This window comes from Cucurbita maxima, unplaced genomic scaffold (assembly GCF_002738345.1).
Source record: "Cucurbita maxima cultivar Rimu unplaced genomic scaffold, Cmax_1.0 Cma_Scf00012, whole genome shotgun sequence".
In the NCBI taxonomy this organism is placed as follows: domain Eukaryota; kingdom Viridiplantae; phylum Streptophyta; class Magnoliopsida; order Cucurbitales; family Cucurbitaceae; genus Cucurbita; species Cucurbita maxima.
The window spans coordinates 3,828,683-3,844,796 of NW_019272028.1; the positions used below are offsets into that span (position 1 = coordinate 3,828,683).

Here is a 16,114-nt window from a genome sequence, read left to right on the forward strand (position 1 = left end):
TGAGACATTTAAAAACGGTGAACTGATGGCTATATGTAACAGGTCGAGCTGTTACAACCACAACTGGTATCACCAGCGTTCCCAACGACAGTGAATTGTGAGATCTCACGTCAGTGTAACAGGTCGGGCTGTTACAACTGGTATCGCCAGCGTCCCCAACGACAGTGGATTGTGAGATCAGATCTCACGTCACGGGGCTTGGACCGCTCCAAATGGTCAAAAGCAAGTTATACTATGGTTTTGGATGAATTATTGTGAAGTGGTTGGTTGAGACAGATTCAAAGAAGTTGCAGCTTAACATCCAAAACAATATTTCACTATGCAAAATGTTCCAAATCAAGAACGACAAGAAAGATACATTTTTAAGAAAAAAAAGAAGAAAGAAACATAAACAGAACAAGAAATCAAACGAACAAAAAGAAGCGTATGAAAACATTATCTAGAAAATCTTTGCAACATCCTTGACTAATCCACGGTTGGCAAGAGCGAAACTTGTGAATTCTTCATACGAAATGAACCCGTCGCCATCAGTATCGATCTCAGCCATCATCCGATGAACTTCGTCGTTGGTAACAGAGCCAAGTGTTTTCAATGATTCCCCGAGCTCGGTTGAAGAGATCTTACCATCGCCATTGGTATCAAAACGCTTGAAAATACGGTCACGGTCAACTTTGTCTTGAGCATCATCAGACATTATGATGTATCAAAAAAGCTTTGTGGTTTGAGAAATTGGTGAGTGGAGACAGAGACGTTTGAAGAAGATGGTGAGTTATATAAAGAGCAGAGTTTATGGAGATTAAGGTGATCCTCAAATGTCGGATCATAGAGTTCAGATGGCCAAAAGAATGAAGAACTTGCAACGAATTTTGCCTAAATAATGATTTTAACATCACAGAACATTCAAAATCACCGTGGAAAAAGAAATGTAGAACTCGCAATTAATTTTCCTCCTCAATCATCTCAATATTCTAATTCGTACTCACGGACTTGATCCAGCCCTGGCGTGGCGATCTTTCCTTCCAGAGATTTCTCAACAGAAATCGAAATTGAAGGACAGAGCTCGGTGAAGTTGTTTCCGCCGTTTGTTGCTGCGGCGGCAATCAAGGTATGCAGTCTCCGGCACTGATGCAAGCGCTCGCATTACGGCTAACTCTCAGTATTTGGTCTTGATCCAGTGGCTCTGGCGAACTCGGATGAAATCGTTAGGGTTCGTCCCGGTTCATCTAGGTTTGAATGCACCCTAAAATCTTGAGTTGTTCTAACCGAGCGAAATTCGGATTTTGTAGACAACATCAGATTGAGTTAGCAAATATTTTGGAAAACGTGAGTGAAGAAATAAGTTCAAAATAATTGGAAAGAAAACAATGTTATAAGCTAAAGCAATTAGGCAACAATAACGACTTTGATAGCATACAATTCGAGTAGGAGAAAGAGACAACTAGTCATATCTCTTATAGTAAAATTTTTGGTCATTTTAGTCCGGTCGGGTGTCGGGTGTGTAGACATGATTTTGGTAGACGTCATACACATATTGGGATTTGGAACGAGCATGCGACCATGGACAAACATGACCATACATTTGACACACTCACACTCAACGATCACACACTCACAAGATAATTTGTCATATCGATCCATCAAATTCTCAACAAACGTCACATACCTTTCAACTGATCTTCCCTTATATAAACTAAGCGAAAAAGCTAAACACTTTCAAGTATCGGTGTAACTATGGAAAAGAAAAGAAGTATTCTATCACGTCAGAAGTTGCTTAAAGAGGAAGAAAAAAAGAGAACATAAAGATATAAAGAATAAAATATAGAATTCTTTTATATATCATGATGTCAAGTTCATATTACGAAGTATCTATCACATATCTCTTTATATACATGAGTACACGTAATGAGTATAAACGAGTACCCAAATGAGTATGTCTAGATATATTATTTGAAACAGCTACACCAAAAGTGTGTACCGAAAACTCTAATATTCTTCATAATTCCTTTTTTCCTTGATTAGATTTCAACTTTTCCCTTTATGAATAATTTTAATCTTCAACTATATAAAACCTTTGCCTTTTTAACGTCTTCTTTTAGTTTGGTTCGTGCATCTAAACCATTCGAGAAGAATAAAACAGCTCATATTACACTATGATATTAACGACTACCTAAACATATATTTATTGTCATTGTTTCTTATAAAAATATTTACGCGTAACTTTTCACATTCTTTTGACACCATGACAATGATGGTAGGACATTTGTTGCAATTCAGCAAACAGTTCAATCATGTAAATATCTTGGTTTATAAATAAAGAATATTCTCTCCATTAGTATGAGGCTTTTTGAGAAAGCCCGAAGCAAAGTCATGAAAGCTTATGCTTAAAGTAGACAATATCATATTATTGTAGAGAGTCGTGTTCATTTGTACATATGGTCGAACCTCATTTAGTGACATGACAAAACCCCTCAACTACCAAAAGAAAAAAAAGGAAGAAGAATGAAATAATAGGGAATTATTATTGATCTAATCTAAAGTCTTTTCAAGCTCTTTAATTAGGGATATCTATGAGGTTAATTGGATGAATGAATGATATTAATTTAATGGGAAATGGGTATTAACTCTTAACCTCTTCAAACCCATGCCTCTACTTCTTCTCATCATTTCATTACCAACCTTCATAATTACATAAGAGATAAACTTGTTGCTTTCCAAAAAGAGATTAACTTCAAGATTGCAAAAAGGTTGAAGAGCTCGTAATGATTTGAAAGGATGCCGAATTATGTGCTCGTTGCTTTACCTTCAAGATTGTTTTGAGGTCAGATGTGATATCTAAGTAAATGAGGTGTATATGAATGAATCAAGACCACATTCGAATCAAGACTACAGTTTAAAGATAGGATGACTAAGAAAAACTTCAAATTAAAGTTACTACCTCCGTTAAAAAGGTTAAAAAGGTGCACCTTCTTTAAAAGACGAGAAGTAGGTAACGTAACCATGTCGCATGGAAATGTTGGGCCATCAAATTTTGAATTTTGGGCCTGAGTCATTACATTAAATTTAAGCTTTTATTCTCGAGATTGGTACATTAAATTCTCCAAAGTCATTATATTAAGTTAACTACTTCTTGCTTTTAAGAGTGAAAAGTATCCCCACGTACCAACACAGGTCCTTTCAACATCATTTGTTCTCACTCATATGCATTGTAGGAAAATTTATGGATAATAGAATTGTTCTAGGAAAAACATGTTTAACCATGACGTTCCTATAATTGAGCCATCGAAAAAGAAGGTGCATCTTGGGTATCCTATATGTTGGATAAAAGTTCTACATGGGCTAATTTTGGGAATGATCATGGGTTTATAATCAATGAATACTCGAGGTTATACTCGAAGTGGACAATATCATACAATTGTGGAAAGTCAAATAAATAGCATTTATTTTGTACTACCAAACATGTAATCTTATTAAATACGCACATAACATAAAGTTTTCAAACATTACAATCTAAAACTATGAAACTATAATTTAAATTTCATAAAGAAATAATATCCAATCAACCAATAACATTCAAATTAAAATTAAATCAAAGAGGAATGGCACACTTAGGAAAATACTTTCATAATTTCTTACATTTCTTGAAGAATTAAGGTTCACCATATTTATTGTAAGAAGGCAACCCCCAAAAATATAGTGTCATTAATCCACCCTTCAAATACAAAGGCAGAAAAAAAAAACCAGACAACGAGCCACGGCCACAAACTCACTGGGTCGACTCATCGGCGTCGAGCTGCCAAGCTGACGTGGCGATCAACGGTCGAGTGTGCCAGCCAAGCATCAAACACCCATTATTCTCTTCCACCCTGTACCCCTCTCCTCCAGCAAAGAGGGCCAAAAGCATGCTAGCTTGCTTAAACGCGTTCGAACCGAGATGAACCGGGTTGAACCCAGCTGATTTCATCCGGGATCGCCACTGAGTCAAGGACTCGTGCCGTTCAACTCGGTCTGATCCTTCACAAGCCACTACATTACAAATCTGCCTTCCTAAATAAACTTCAGACAACAACACGTCCTCACTTGCCGGTTCAAACCCGGTCGAGGAAACCTCGAGCGAGTCAAACATGTTTGAGTAATAATGTAACGCCTCGGTGAACCGGTCCATGAAAACCCTCCCGTTGTGGTTTGCTTCTTGTTCTACAATCGTCACGATCTTCGGCTTCGTTGCTTTTATCGATCCCAAAACCTTCTCGATCGCTCCAGGCCGAGCCAGTAACCGGTGGAGATCGAACACCGAATTCACCGCCACTGCCTCCACCGACGCCAGCCGAATCTCCAGAGCCGCCGGATTGAGATTAGCTAGGTTACTACACACGATATGATTGAACTCAAACTCCACACCAATGGCCTCCGCCATCTGCGCTAACTTCCAACCGACTTGCTGCAACGAATCGGCCGTATTACCTTGCTTCGGCGGGCCGATTCCAGTCAATCGAAACGTCGGCGGACCTCCTGGCCGTAATGCGAGTGCTTGCATCAGCGCCGGCCATTGCATACCTTGATTGAGACTGAAATCGATGACATGAACTCTCGACGCCGTCGCGAATGCTTCGAGAATCGCTTGATTCGCAGTGAAATGCGCGAATTTCAGATACGGACAGGTCTCGTAAAAGTGCATCTGGAGGATATCGGAGTATGAAGAGTAAAATCCGTCTTGAGGAGAGTAGATTCTGTAAATCCGACGAGCTAGGGCTTCGGCAAAATACGTCGCGACTTTCCTCATCGCTCCGGCTTGCGATACCGCTAGTAATCCGATGTGCTTCACCAATGCCTCAGCGATCTTCATGTTTTCTTGCTGCACGGCCTCGGCGCAGGCCATTAGAGTGTGAACGAGTTGAATCCCTGCGTCTTGCGAGCCCTCCTCCACAACCACCACCGGCCGAGAAGGTTCAGAGACAATCCCGGCCGCTGCCGCAGCAACAAACGGTGGCGATGGCGGCAACAAATTCACCGAATTCTCTCCTTCAATCTTCACTCGCTTGCGAGAATTAGTTTCGAATTCTGTTGAGTAATCTTTGGAAGGAAAAACCGCTACGCCAGGAATGGCGCTGAGATCGTACTCAGAATCATCGTCGTACAACCGCGAAGGCCTGGATTGAATCCGTGAGTGAGGATTGGAATATTGAGAAGATTGAGGAGGAGTAGAAGTAGAAGAAGAGTTGAAATGGTTGGGGGTATTATTGAATTCAGAGAGCATATTTTGAATCCAGGCAGAGAGATCAGAAGGATTATAATGAACAGTATCAGAAGCCAGATGAGAAATCCCATCTTCCTGAACAGATCCCATCACCATCTCCAGTTGCTCCATCTTCTGCGCCACATCCGCCATGTCCGACGCTCTAACCTTGTAGCCCAAAACAGCAAGCAACTCATCCATTCCGCCGCCGACCTCTTGCTCCTCCTCCTCCCACATCTTCACTTTCCCACTCAACACTGAAGAACACTCCCCTTTCCCAACCCCCTGCCTTCCGCCGCCGTAGACACCACCACCAGTAGATCTATCATCCTCAAGCTCCCTCTTCATCTTCATCTAAACAAAACAAAAACAAAAAAAAGAATCCAAGCAGAGAAAACAGAAAAATCAAAACTCAACCATGCAAATGGAAATGGTCTTCAGAATATTGAGATTTTTTCTTCCTCTTCTTTTTCTTCCTCTTCTTTTTCAGAGAGAACATGATAGGAAAAGGAAATACAGAAGGAGATAAGGAACAACAGAGGCCATCATAATAGAAGCCAGTTCTTTTTTTTCTCTCCTTTTTTTGGGGGGGAATTATAATTTTGTTCTTTTTTAATTACAAAATTATTCCTTCCATTTTAGATTTATTGCAATTTCAAATTTCAAAACTACCAATTATAATTTAATGAACATTTTTAATTTATAATTATTAGAAAACTGAGAAAAGGCGTAAATATGAACCTTGTGTGTGAGGATTAAAATTTATGGATAATTTTTATTTCCAAAATTGAAAAAATATATATTTTTAAATAAAACTATTAAATAAGAGTTTAAATTTATGGAAGGTGTTTTAATAAAATAATAATAATAAATGGAAAGAAAATCATAAGGGTTGTGTTAAAGGGCTTTCAAATTAATGGCAACTTTGATGCCAACTGCGGGGTCCAGCAATGCAATGCTGCTTCCTTTCTACATTACTCTTTCATTTTCGTCCACCTTCACTTCTCCTCTGTGTTCTTCACGCGCTTTATTTTATTTTTATTCTAATTCTAAAATAGAATAGGATCGATTAATATATGTTTCTCCCGCTCTCACGAGAATTGTGTGGGAGTTATCATCAAACGGAGTTCTTGAACAACCATACCAACGAATTCTACCATACTTCTTGTAGCTATGGTTGCTGTTCCAACAAAGCATACTCAAAATGTTCGGGTCAGATAATAAGTCATCGATAGATATGTTTATTTATATTTAACTTAGCGGATGAAAATGAATATATATTTTAAAAAATCATATCCAGAAAGGTTTAGATTAATTAAATCAAATATATATTTAAAAGGAAGTGGTGTGCACCGAGTGACAGGTCGCGTGAGGAAACGTGTAAATCGAGGCAGGTTACACATGTGCAACTCCATGGAAAATAATGAAGAGTCAACTTCCACTCTTGCCACGTCATTTACCAAAACCCAATCCTACTTTTCCTCAGTCTTCGTGCTTAACACGCGCCTCGTCCGTCCTAAAGCCTTCCCAACGCGGCTTTTTTTTTTTGGCACAATAAATATGAAAAAAAGAAAAAACTCAATTACTTTTTTTTTTTAAATGAGAAAACTAATTATTTCTATATTTAGAAAATATCACTCATATTTGATAAATAATTTTAGAATATTTTGTCTTGTACACATATTTTAATTAAAAATTCAAAATTTTACCTAATATATCTGTTCTAATTTTGCTGTAAATATATTAATAAACGTTACAGCTTTTTATTTTTTGTATCAATTATAAATGAAAATAAATAAAATTATTTTAAAATTTTTAGTAAACTATTAAAATTTTAAGTTTCATTCCTTCCTTTATTTTTATTTATGAGTTTCTTTAAATTACTTACCTATTATTATTATTTGTAAATTATTTTACAAAAAAATCTTAAGTGAAACCCTTTGAACAAAAATTCCTATATTTAAAAACTATTATTAGTAGTAGTAGAAGTATTATTATACTTTTTTTTTATTATTATTATTATATTGTTTTGTGGACCCCACCGAAAAAAAAAAGAAATTAAAAGGGAAAAAAGTGTAGATTCAGACGTCAACATCGGATACAAAACCATCCCTCGCCGCGACTCCACAAAACTCAACTTAACGCCGTTACTGCTACTAACGGAGTTTTATTATCTATTTTCTAATTTTGGGAATAATATCAAAATTCATGTTTATTTTATAGGTGTTTTCCTTTTAAATTTTGTAATTATTAACCATAAAAAAATTATGAATTATGAAATTATATTATATTATCTTTTTTTGGAGATTAATTTTTATTTATTTTATTTATTATTTTTCTTTTTTTTAATATATATATAAACATATTCTAACAAACACTAGATTTATTTTCCACTCACTGCATATCAAAACATAGTAATTATTTAATATTCACATTCGTTAAATAATTTTACCAATTTAAAAATGTTATATTACTATTATTATTTTAATTAAAATATATATTATATTATTATCGAACTTTGAATACTTCAAATAAAATAAGAATTAGAAATGGTTGTGATGAAACATTAATTTGTTGTAAATCATGAATTTATGACTATGCCACAAATTAAAATTCGATTGATTACTATTTTTAAATTAATTTAATGAGCAGAAAATTTTTTATATTTAAAATAATATTAATTTTAACTTTTATATTTATTTATTTTTTTTTTTGAAAATAAATATTTGATGAGAAAATTGTTGGCAATATTTTATATTTTATTAATTTTTTTATTAGTTTTAAACTTAATTTTTAATACCTTATTGTTGTAGGTTGTTTATTTGATTCTCTTGAAGAATGCATCAAAGGTGTACTTTTTATTTGGGCTAAAATTGAATCTAGGCAAAACCAATAAGGAAAAGAATAACACGAGTACAGTCGAATCGAACACATAAAGAGACCAAATCATGGAACAAATAAGAAGATAAGACCTGTGGTTGGCCTCGACAAGAGGTTGTGACTGACCCTATGAACAACCTCACGGAAGAGGTCAAGGTTGACCTTCAAGCGAGCATGTGCCAATATCACATTAGTGTACATGTTTCTTTTGTTTTGCCGGCCTAGTTCTTCTTCACTTTCTCAAACAAATTTTACCGTTGTTGTCACATGAAGATGAGATGAGTTGCTTTCTTTAGATTTTGACAACAATAGTTGAGGTTATTTGGAGAAGAAAAGGCTTGCTCGAAAGACTTTCATACCACATTCAACAAAATGAGCAAGAATATGAAAAAGCAAAACTAAATGATGATGGAGACGATGAACATTAAACACCAGAATTTAAGTGGAACCAATCGGTTAAGGAAACCAGCTCCTATTGAAGATTGTTGGGAGGATTGATCATGGGTTTATAAGTAAGGAATATATCTTCATTGGTACGAGACATTTTGGAGAAACCAAATGCAAAGCCATGAGAGCTTATGGAAAAATATCATAGTATTGTGGAGGTCCATGATTCCTAACAGTTCCTACTGACCGAGGCCGAGGCCGAGGCCGATCAACACTTATTAACTGAGGGCGACTAGACCGTGCAAGCTACACTAATAAGAAGGAATTCATATGCCGACTAAAAATGCAAAAACTTAACCTCAAGAATCAGCACAAACAACCAATAAAAAAGCATGACCACTCTTTTCTTGAAGATGAAGTTCCATTCGAATTGACCCCTTCCTTATCATAGAATGGCTGGGCTAAATCAAGAATCAATAACTTACTTCTAACAACTGATGTGGAAACCTCTCCTAGCATACGCGTTTTAAAACCGTGAGATTGACAACGATATGTAACAAGCCAAAGTGAACAATACCTACTAGCAATTGAATTCAGAAGAGTTTTGATTTAAGTAAAAGTATAGGCATAAATAAATAGAAGGCGCCAATTTACCTTTCGAATGAGTAAGCTTCTTTCAACATCAAGTACTCTGCCAGAGAAGAGAACGAATATCATATCAACATGTCAGTTCCATATAAAAACCTGCAAATGCTTAGAAACAAACAAAGCTTCTATCCATTGAACATCATCTCATTATAGTGTTCTAGAGCCTTTGCTCTATTACCCTTCTTCAAATAGAACAAGGATAATGTTTGATATATAGATACACTTGGTTGTATAGACCTATCTTTCATAATCTTGAAATATTTCTCTGCTTCTTCCAATTTCCCAGATTGACAAAAGCTCCCAATCAGTGCAAAGAAAACCGACACGCCAGGAGACAGTAATCTAGCATCCATTTCATAATATAGCTTAAGAATCTCCTGAGTTTCACCAATTTTCCCATATCCTATGATTAGATTGGTGTAAGTGGTTTCATCAGGCAAGAACCCTTTATCTAATAAAATGGTTAACATTTCATTAGCCTTTTTCACATCTCCTTCCTCACAAATCTTAGCTATTGCCACATTGAAAGATGAACAACTGGGAACAAACCCTCTTTCTAACATTTTCTCACACAGTCTCAAGCTTTCTTCTGAATCTCCACACCCTTCTTCAATGAGAAGATTGAAGGTTTCAGGATATGGCTTCAAACCCATGTTTTCCATCTCTTCCATTAAGCAATGAGCTTCTTCAATCCTTCCATCTCTACAATGGGCGCCAATGAACAATGTATAAATGAAAGAATTTGCCTGAAATCCTCTTTTAGACATTTCATCAAACACTTCCTGTGCACATTTTATATTCCCAATTTTCAGTTTAGCATAAACAATCAATGAATAAGCAATATCGTCAAGAATCATGTTTTTCTGCAACATTCTCTTCAACAACATTACACCATCTTCAACTCTCCCCTCCTCCAAAATCCTGTAAATCAAACAGCCATTGACAATCAAAGAAGCAGAGCAACGACTGCCATGGATTCTACTCAACATATCAGAAATTTCTTGCAATTTACCTTCCTTACACAACGAATTGATCATGATCCTAACAGTAATCACATCGGGGTAAACTCTTTTCCTAATCATTTGCTCATAAATCTTCCAAACCTTACGATTCTCATCAGATTTTTCCACAACATGAAGCAAAGTATTGAAACTTATCAAACTCAACGAGAACCCACGTTCCTCCAAATGAGCACACATATTCAAAGCAAAATCAATCAATCTCAATTTAGCACAAGTTTGAATCAATAAATCGAACACAAATGGGGATGAATCAGTCACCTCATAAGTATCCAATAGAGAATCTACAATAGAGAAATTGAAAGAGCTACCTTCATTTTTCTTCAAAATTGATTCGAGCAAAGCTCGAGCATCGTTAACCAACCGAGCTTTCACTAGAATATGAATCATAATACCATAAGATTGAACCCCATGATTGAAATTCTTCCTCTTGGCCGACCAGTGGAAGAACCCTAGAGCGCGTTTGGAATCAACAAGCTGCTGGAATTTGAGCAAGACTTTTTGGACCAAGGAATCGTTTAGTTCGAGAGTCTCGAATTTTCGAGTTAGAGTGTCCCAGCTTTCGCGTCTTGTGAATGAATCGCATATTGAATTTACTACTGCATCGTTGTTGATGAGTTCACCTGCAGCTGTAATTGAGTTAAGTTTTCGTATGGATGAACAGAAGGAAATTTTGGACGACGAGAGAATAAATGTTGACAGTTTTCGGCGAAGAAATGCCATTGATTTTAGAGAAAACTAGAGAATTTGAAGCATACTAAAAGTGGATTTTGGCGCACTAGATTTGTTTTGAGCGTTAAGAAAAAAATGAAAGTGCAAGGAGCAAACCACTAAACTATTTTAACAGTCCAAGCCCGCCTTGACGCCGCAGTCCAAGCCCGCCTTGACGCCGCGAGTAGATATTGTTTGCTTTGTTTAATTATTTGTTGTCGTCAGTCTCGCAATTTTAACACGTATCTATTATGGAGAGGGTCTAGCCCGACTCTGACCAGTGTCTCGCATCATCGGGTGACTACCTCTGATATCATTTGTAACTACCTAAGGTCACCACTAGTAGATATTGTCTACTTTAGTCCATTATGTATCACTGTAAACCTCACAGTTTTAAAACGTCTTTTAAGCAGAGGTTTCCACAGGAATATTTCATTTCCCTCTCGAACCGGTAGGATTTTACAATCTACTCCCCTTGGGGGTCAGCGTTCTCGCTAGTACACTGCTCGATGCCTGCCTCTTATACTATTTATAATAGCTTAAGCCCACCGCTAACAAATATTGTATACTTTGGCCCATTATAAATCGTCATCAGTCAAACGCGTGTGAAAATCGTGAGGTTGAGGACGATATGTAACGGGCGAAAACAAACATTATCGACTAACGTTGGGTTTAGGCTATTACAAATATCTACTCATTTTTAGTGAGGTCAAAATTTTATATCCTAAAGAGCAACTCTTAACGGTGTGGTTTTCATCTAGGGGGTTCTTAGTGCGCATTCGTACCTAACATATCAAGGAAGTAATCCATGATTATGTGATATTCACTATGCACGAGGTTCCACATTTAAAATAAAATGGGTATATAAAACAGACGTACATAATATTTTTATGCTTGTCATGGTGTAAATTCTAATATGGTCATGTCAACATATCATTCATAATTAAACATAAAAAGAAATAGGCGTCGCATAAATTAATCGGGATAATAAAAATTATCATAAATAATTCCTTAAAATGAGTAGAATTTTAATTTCTTCTAATTATTAAAAAAATAAAAAATAAAAAGCAATATGTACTTTAATAATTATAATAGTACATATTGCATTAGTGGTAAAAATAAAAGGACTCATAAAAAGTGGTAAAAATGACCGTTAAAAATGTAACCAGCTCGTTTTATTATTTTATTTATTGGGATGTGGGGTCCACAAACACTAAATTTCCCTCCTTTTTATTGGCTCCACGATCACTAACGGCTCTTGCACGGATAACGATACTTTACACCCCGGCCTTTGCCGGTGGATTTTGTGGTAAAAACAAAAAAAAAACTACTTTTTACTGCTCATATTTATATTAAATTTTTATTTTTAATCATTAATATAAATATTTCATTTTAATTCTTGTAATTTTAAAAGTAATTTTTTAAAGTTAATTGTTACCAAAATAAAATATTTTTTTATCATACAAAAAAATAGTAATAAGACCAAAAAAATTTAATTAAAACCATTTTTGACCGTCCGATCGATCTGACTAGGCATCCACGTGATAAGTGGGTCCCTGGACCCTACTTCTCTCTGTGTTGTCCATATATTCCTGCATCTTTTTCCACTTTTTATCGGTTGCTTTACCTTGGTTTTAACTTGCCTACACTCATTCTGTTCTTCCACTGATTCCCCCTCTCCCTTTCTCTCGCTTTCTTCTCCCATTTTTGGGTTCTTTAATCTCTGTGTCAACAACAAAGCTATGGATTCTCCAATGGCTCTTTCATTTCTCCTCTTCATTTTTTCCCTGTTGTCTCTGCAGGCCTTTGCTGAAGGTGAGTGCTGCTTACTTCACTCTACTTTGTTCCTCCAACTCTGTTCTTTCAGTGATTTCAGCTCAATCTATGCTTTTTTCTCAAGGGATTTACCGTTGTTCTTGCTGCTTTTATGGATGTTTGAGATGTTTTTCGTTTTGTGAATGTGATGAATGTGGGTTTGTTGGAGTTCATTTTTGTATCTGTGTGAAACACGAGGAACCCAGAAGAGAATAAGACAAAAGGAGGAAAGGGAAAGCACTACATTGGTTAAATGCCACCAGAGTGGTAGCTGGATGGGTAGTGAATTGCTGCTGCTCTGTCATTAATGGACCGTGGATTATGAACATTTATCGCACTCAATCAAACCATTTGTAACTTTTAAGATACTATCAGATCCCACTCTAGAGTGTAACGAAACATTTTTTTATAACAGACGTGTTTTAGAGTGAAAGCCTAAACAAACAATATCAGTAGCAATATCAGTAGCAGGAACTTGAAAGGTAACAAATGGTATTAGAGTTAGATACCAAGCGATGTGCCCATGAGGATGCTGGACCCCCAATGGGAGTAAAAGAATAGAGATAGTTCAGCCAAGCAATGTGCCCACGAGGATGCTGAGTCCCCAATGGGAGTGGATTGTGAGATTTCACCTTGGTTGGCAAGGAAACGGAACATCCTTTATAAGGGTGTGGAAACCTCTCCCTAGAAAACGGAACATCCTCTATTAATCTTTTATATATTAGAGCTCTGACCTCTGCTTGGATATTATATTCCATAAATCTTGAGTTTAGGCATATAATCCTAATACAAATTAATGGGTGATCACCATTTTTTGTGATACCATTTTTTGTGATTTGTTCTTGCAGATGTATTTGTTGGTGTGAATATAGGAACAGATCTTTCAGTAATGCCTCACCCAACTCAAGTAGTAGCCCTCTTGAAAGCTCAACAAATTCGACACGTTCGGTTATACGATGCCGATGGGGCCATGCTTATAGCCCTTGCAAACACAGGCATTCAAGTTATGGTATCTGTCCCTAATGAACAGCTTCTAGGAATTGGCCAATCAAACTCCACAGCAGCTAACTGGGTTAATCACAATGTCTTAGCACATTATCCAGCTACTAACATCACTGCCATTTCTGTTGGCTCTGAAGTCCTTACAACTCTTCCTAATGCAGCTAAGATCCTTGTCAATGCCTTGAAATACATTCACTCAGCACTTGTTGCATCCAACCTTGACCACCAAATCAAGGTCTCGACGCCTCTTTCGTCTTCGATTATTATTGATTCGTTCCCGCCTTCGCAAGCTTTCTTCAATTCATCATTGGATTCTGTGATAGTCCCCCTTCTTGGTTTCTTGCAATCTACTAACTCCTTCCTCATGCTCAATGTCTACCCCTACTATGACTATATGCAATCTAATCGCTATATCATGTTGGATTATGCACTCTTAAAGCCTCTCCCTTCGAATAAAGAAGCCATCGATCAGAACACGCTTCTTTCCTACACCAATGCTTTTGATACAATTGTTGATGCAGCCTACTTTGCTATGGCGCTTCTAAATTTCAGTAACATACCCATTGTAGTTTCAGAAACTGGCTGGCCATCAAAAGGTGGCTCTAATGAGCCAGATGCTACCTTGGACAATGCTAACACTTACAACAGCAACTTAATTAGGCATGTGTTGAACAAAACTGGAACTCCTAAACATCCAGGGATTGCTGTTAGTACTTACATTTATGAGCTATATAATGAGGACATGAAATCTGGGCCAATCTCTGAGAAGAATTGGGGATTGTTTGATGCAAATGGAAGGTCCATATACATTCTACACTTGACAGGATCAGGACTCGTGTTAGCAAACGATACGATGAACCCGACATACTGTGCTGCAAAAGATGGCGCGGATCGGAAGATGCTACAGGCTGCATTGGATTGGGCATGTGGACCTGGCAGGGTAGACTGCTCAGCTTTGCTTCAAGGGCAGCCGTGCTATGAGCCTGACAATGTGATGGCTCATGCAACATATGCTTTCAATACTTATTATCATCAAATGGGGAAGATGTCCGGGTCGTGTAATTTCAATGGGGTGGCTGCTGTTACAACCACAAACCCAAGTACGAGAATGTTCATAATTCATCACTTGTTTTTCTCCTCGTGTTCTTCTGCACATCTTCACTGCTAACTTGTCTTTCTGTTGCTTTGATTGATGAATGCAGGTCATGGATCCTGCTCATTTATAGGAAGGTAAACTTCATTAAGAAACTTTTTGGGAACATATTAAATTCACACTAATGTATCGATTCGCTTTTGAGTTTAATGGTCATTTAGTATAGTATCCAAGTAGGTAATCTTGAGCTAGAACCTCGAGTATTTAGGTTTAAGTGGCGATTTAAGAACTTTTTAGTAGAGTAATCGGTTGGGTTATAGAGTGTGCTGCTTATTTATAGCTTACTTAATGATTATACGTAGTAAAGCTATATATAGTATATATATAATGGATGGTTAGATCTGATAAAACTATATATGTACCTTAGACATGTATAGATACAGTAGATGTTATATCCGATAAAACTATATATAATAAACTGAACCATATATATACTCTTAGATTGTGCTTTGAAAGTATACTTTATGTATTCTCTCATTGTTTCTGTATTCTCTCTTACTGTACACATTGTCTCTCTAGTATACATTGTCGGTCTTACTGTACACACCATCCTAATGTTGTACACACTTGAAGTCATCTGTGTTCATCTAGATCGAGTGTGTTTTTCTCTCCTGTTCTTCGTGTTCATCTAAATCGAGTGTGTGCATTGTTGTGCGATCCTAACATAATCCTGATCCTCCGGCTAAAATTGCTTAATTTTAAAATCACTTTCAAACCCATCCTAAGAACAATGTCAAAAACCTTTCTTGTTAGGAATCATTGATTGATGTTAAGTTTTGGTGATCTCTTGGGTTACAGTGTTGTTGGTAGAAATGGCACCTTGGCAAACATCACAGCCCCATCAATGAACTCCACGAACTCAGATTCTTCTGCAAACGCTTATGGGTATGGTGCTTTGAGTTGTGCAGTGATGATGATGGTTGGCGCCCTGCTTGGGAGTTCCATTTGGTTGTAGAAAGGATTTCGTTCGGGTAGTTTTAGCTTGTTCTCTCCTCTTTTCCTCCATTAAATTTTGTACAATTCAAGATGGAGCTGTGGAGAACTGGAATTGTATTAGGCTGTTGGCTAAAACTGATGCAATATTCTTTGGTTAAATTATAAATTCGTTCGTCGTATGAATCCGTGTATTTCTTTATCTACTAGTTTCTATAGCTTTAAAAGTTCGCATTTTTACGCTTATAATACAAGTATATGGCTTGAATTGTTAGTGATTTCTAAGGTTATGACTATTTATGAGGTTATAATACCCCTTAAGAACAAAATTTA

At 36.7% G+C, this 16,114-nt stretch overlaps 4 protein-coding genes across 4 annotated transcripts; 1 reads left to right on the forward strand and 3 right to left on the reverse strand.

Moving 5' to 3' along the window:
• Positions 1–277: 277 nt before the first annotated feature.
• Positions 278–1,381, reverse strand: LOC111487704 (polcalcin Che a 3-like). Its single transcript, XM_023135201.1, has one exon. It carries the CDS (start codon positions 692–694, stop codon positions 440–442), a length of 255 nt encoding a protein of 84 aa, XP_022990969.1. The 5' UTR covers positions 695–1,381; the 3' UTR covers positions 278–439.
• Positions 1,382–3,551: 2,170 nt separating this feature from the next.
• Positions 3,552–5,783, reverse strand: LOC111487159 (DELLA protein GAI-like). Its single transcript, XM_023134424.1, has one exon. It carries the CDS (start codon positions 5,585–5,587, stop codon positions 3,764–3,766), a length of 1,824 nt encoding a protein of 607 aa, XP_022990192.1. The 5' UTR covers positions 5,588–5,783; the 3' UTR covers positions 3,552–3,763.
• A 3,471-nt stretch (positions 5,784–9,254) lies between these two features.
• Positions 9,255–10,948, reverse strand: LOC111487740 (pentatricopeptide repeat-containing protein At1g66345, mitochondrial). Its single transcript, XM_023135257.1, has one exon. It carries the CDS (start codon positions 10,888–10,890, stop codon positions 9,274–9,276), a length of 1,617 nt encoding a protein of 538 aa, XP_022991025.1. The 5' UTR covers positions 10,891–10,948; the 3' UTR covers positions 9,255–9,273.
• Positions 10,949–12,536: 1,588 nt separating this feature from the next.
• On the forward strand, positions 12,537–15,963 carry LOC111487641 (glucan endo-1,3-beta-glucosidase 2-like). Its single transcript, XM_023135119.1, has 4 exons — positions 12,537–12,693; positions 13,542–14,795; positions 14,898–14,925; positions 15,647–15,963. Exons 1-4 carry the CDS (start codon positions 12,621–12,623, stop codon positions 15,801–15,803), a joined length of 1,512 nt encoding a protein of 503 aa, XP_022990887.1. The 5' UTR covers positions 12,537–12,620; the 3' UTR covers positions 15,804–15,963.
• Positions 15,964–16,114: the final 151 nt, after the last annotated feature.

Coding starts and splice junctions, on each gene's coding strand:
- LOC111487704 (XM_023135201.1), bottom strand. CDS start 694: ATGTCTGATGATGCTCAAGACAAAGTTGACCGTGACCGTATTTTCAAG.
- LOC111487159 (XM_023134424.1), bottom strand. CDS start 5,587: ATGAAGATGAAGAGGGAGCTTGAGGATGATAGATCTACTGGTGGTGGT.
- LOC111487740 (XM_023135257.1), bottom strand. CDS start 10,890: ATGGCATTTCTTCGCCGAAAACTGTCAACATTTATTCTCTCGTCGTCC.
- LOC111487641 (XM_023135119.1), top strand. CDS start 12,621: ATGGATTCTCCAATGGCTCTTTCATTTCTCCTCTTCATTTTTTCCCTG. Junction 12,694..13,541: donor TCTGCAGGCCTTTGCTGAAG/GTGAGTGCTGCT, acceptor TTGTTCTTGCAG/ATGTATTTGTTGGTGTGAAT. Junction 14,926..15,646: donor TCCTGCTCATTTATAGGAAG/GTAAACTTCATT, acceptor CTTGGGTTACAG/TGTTGTTGGTAGAAATGGCA.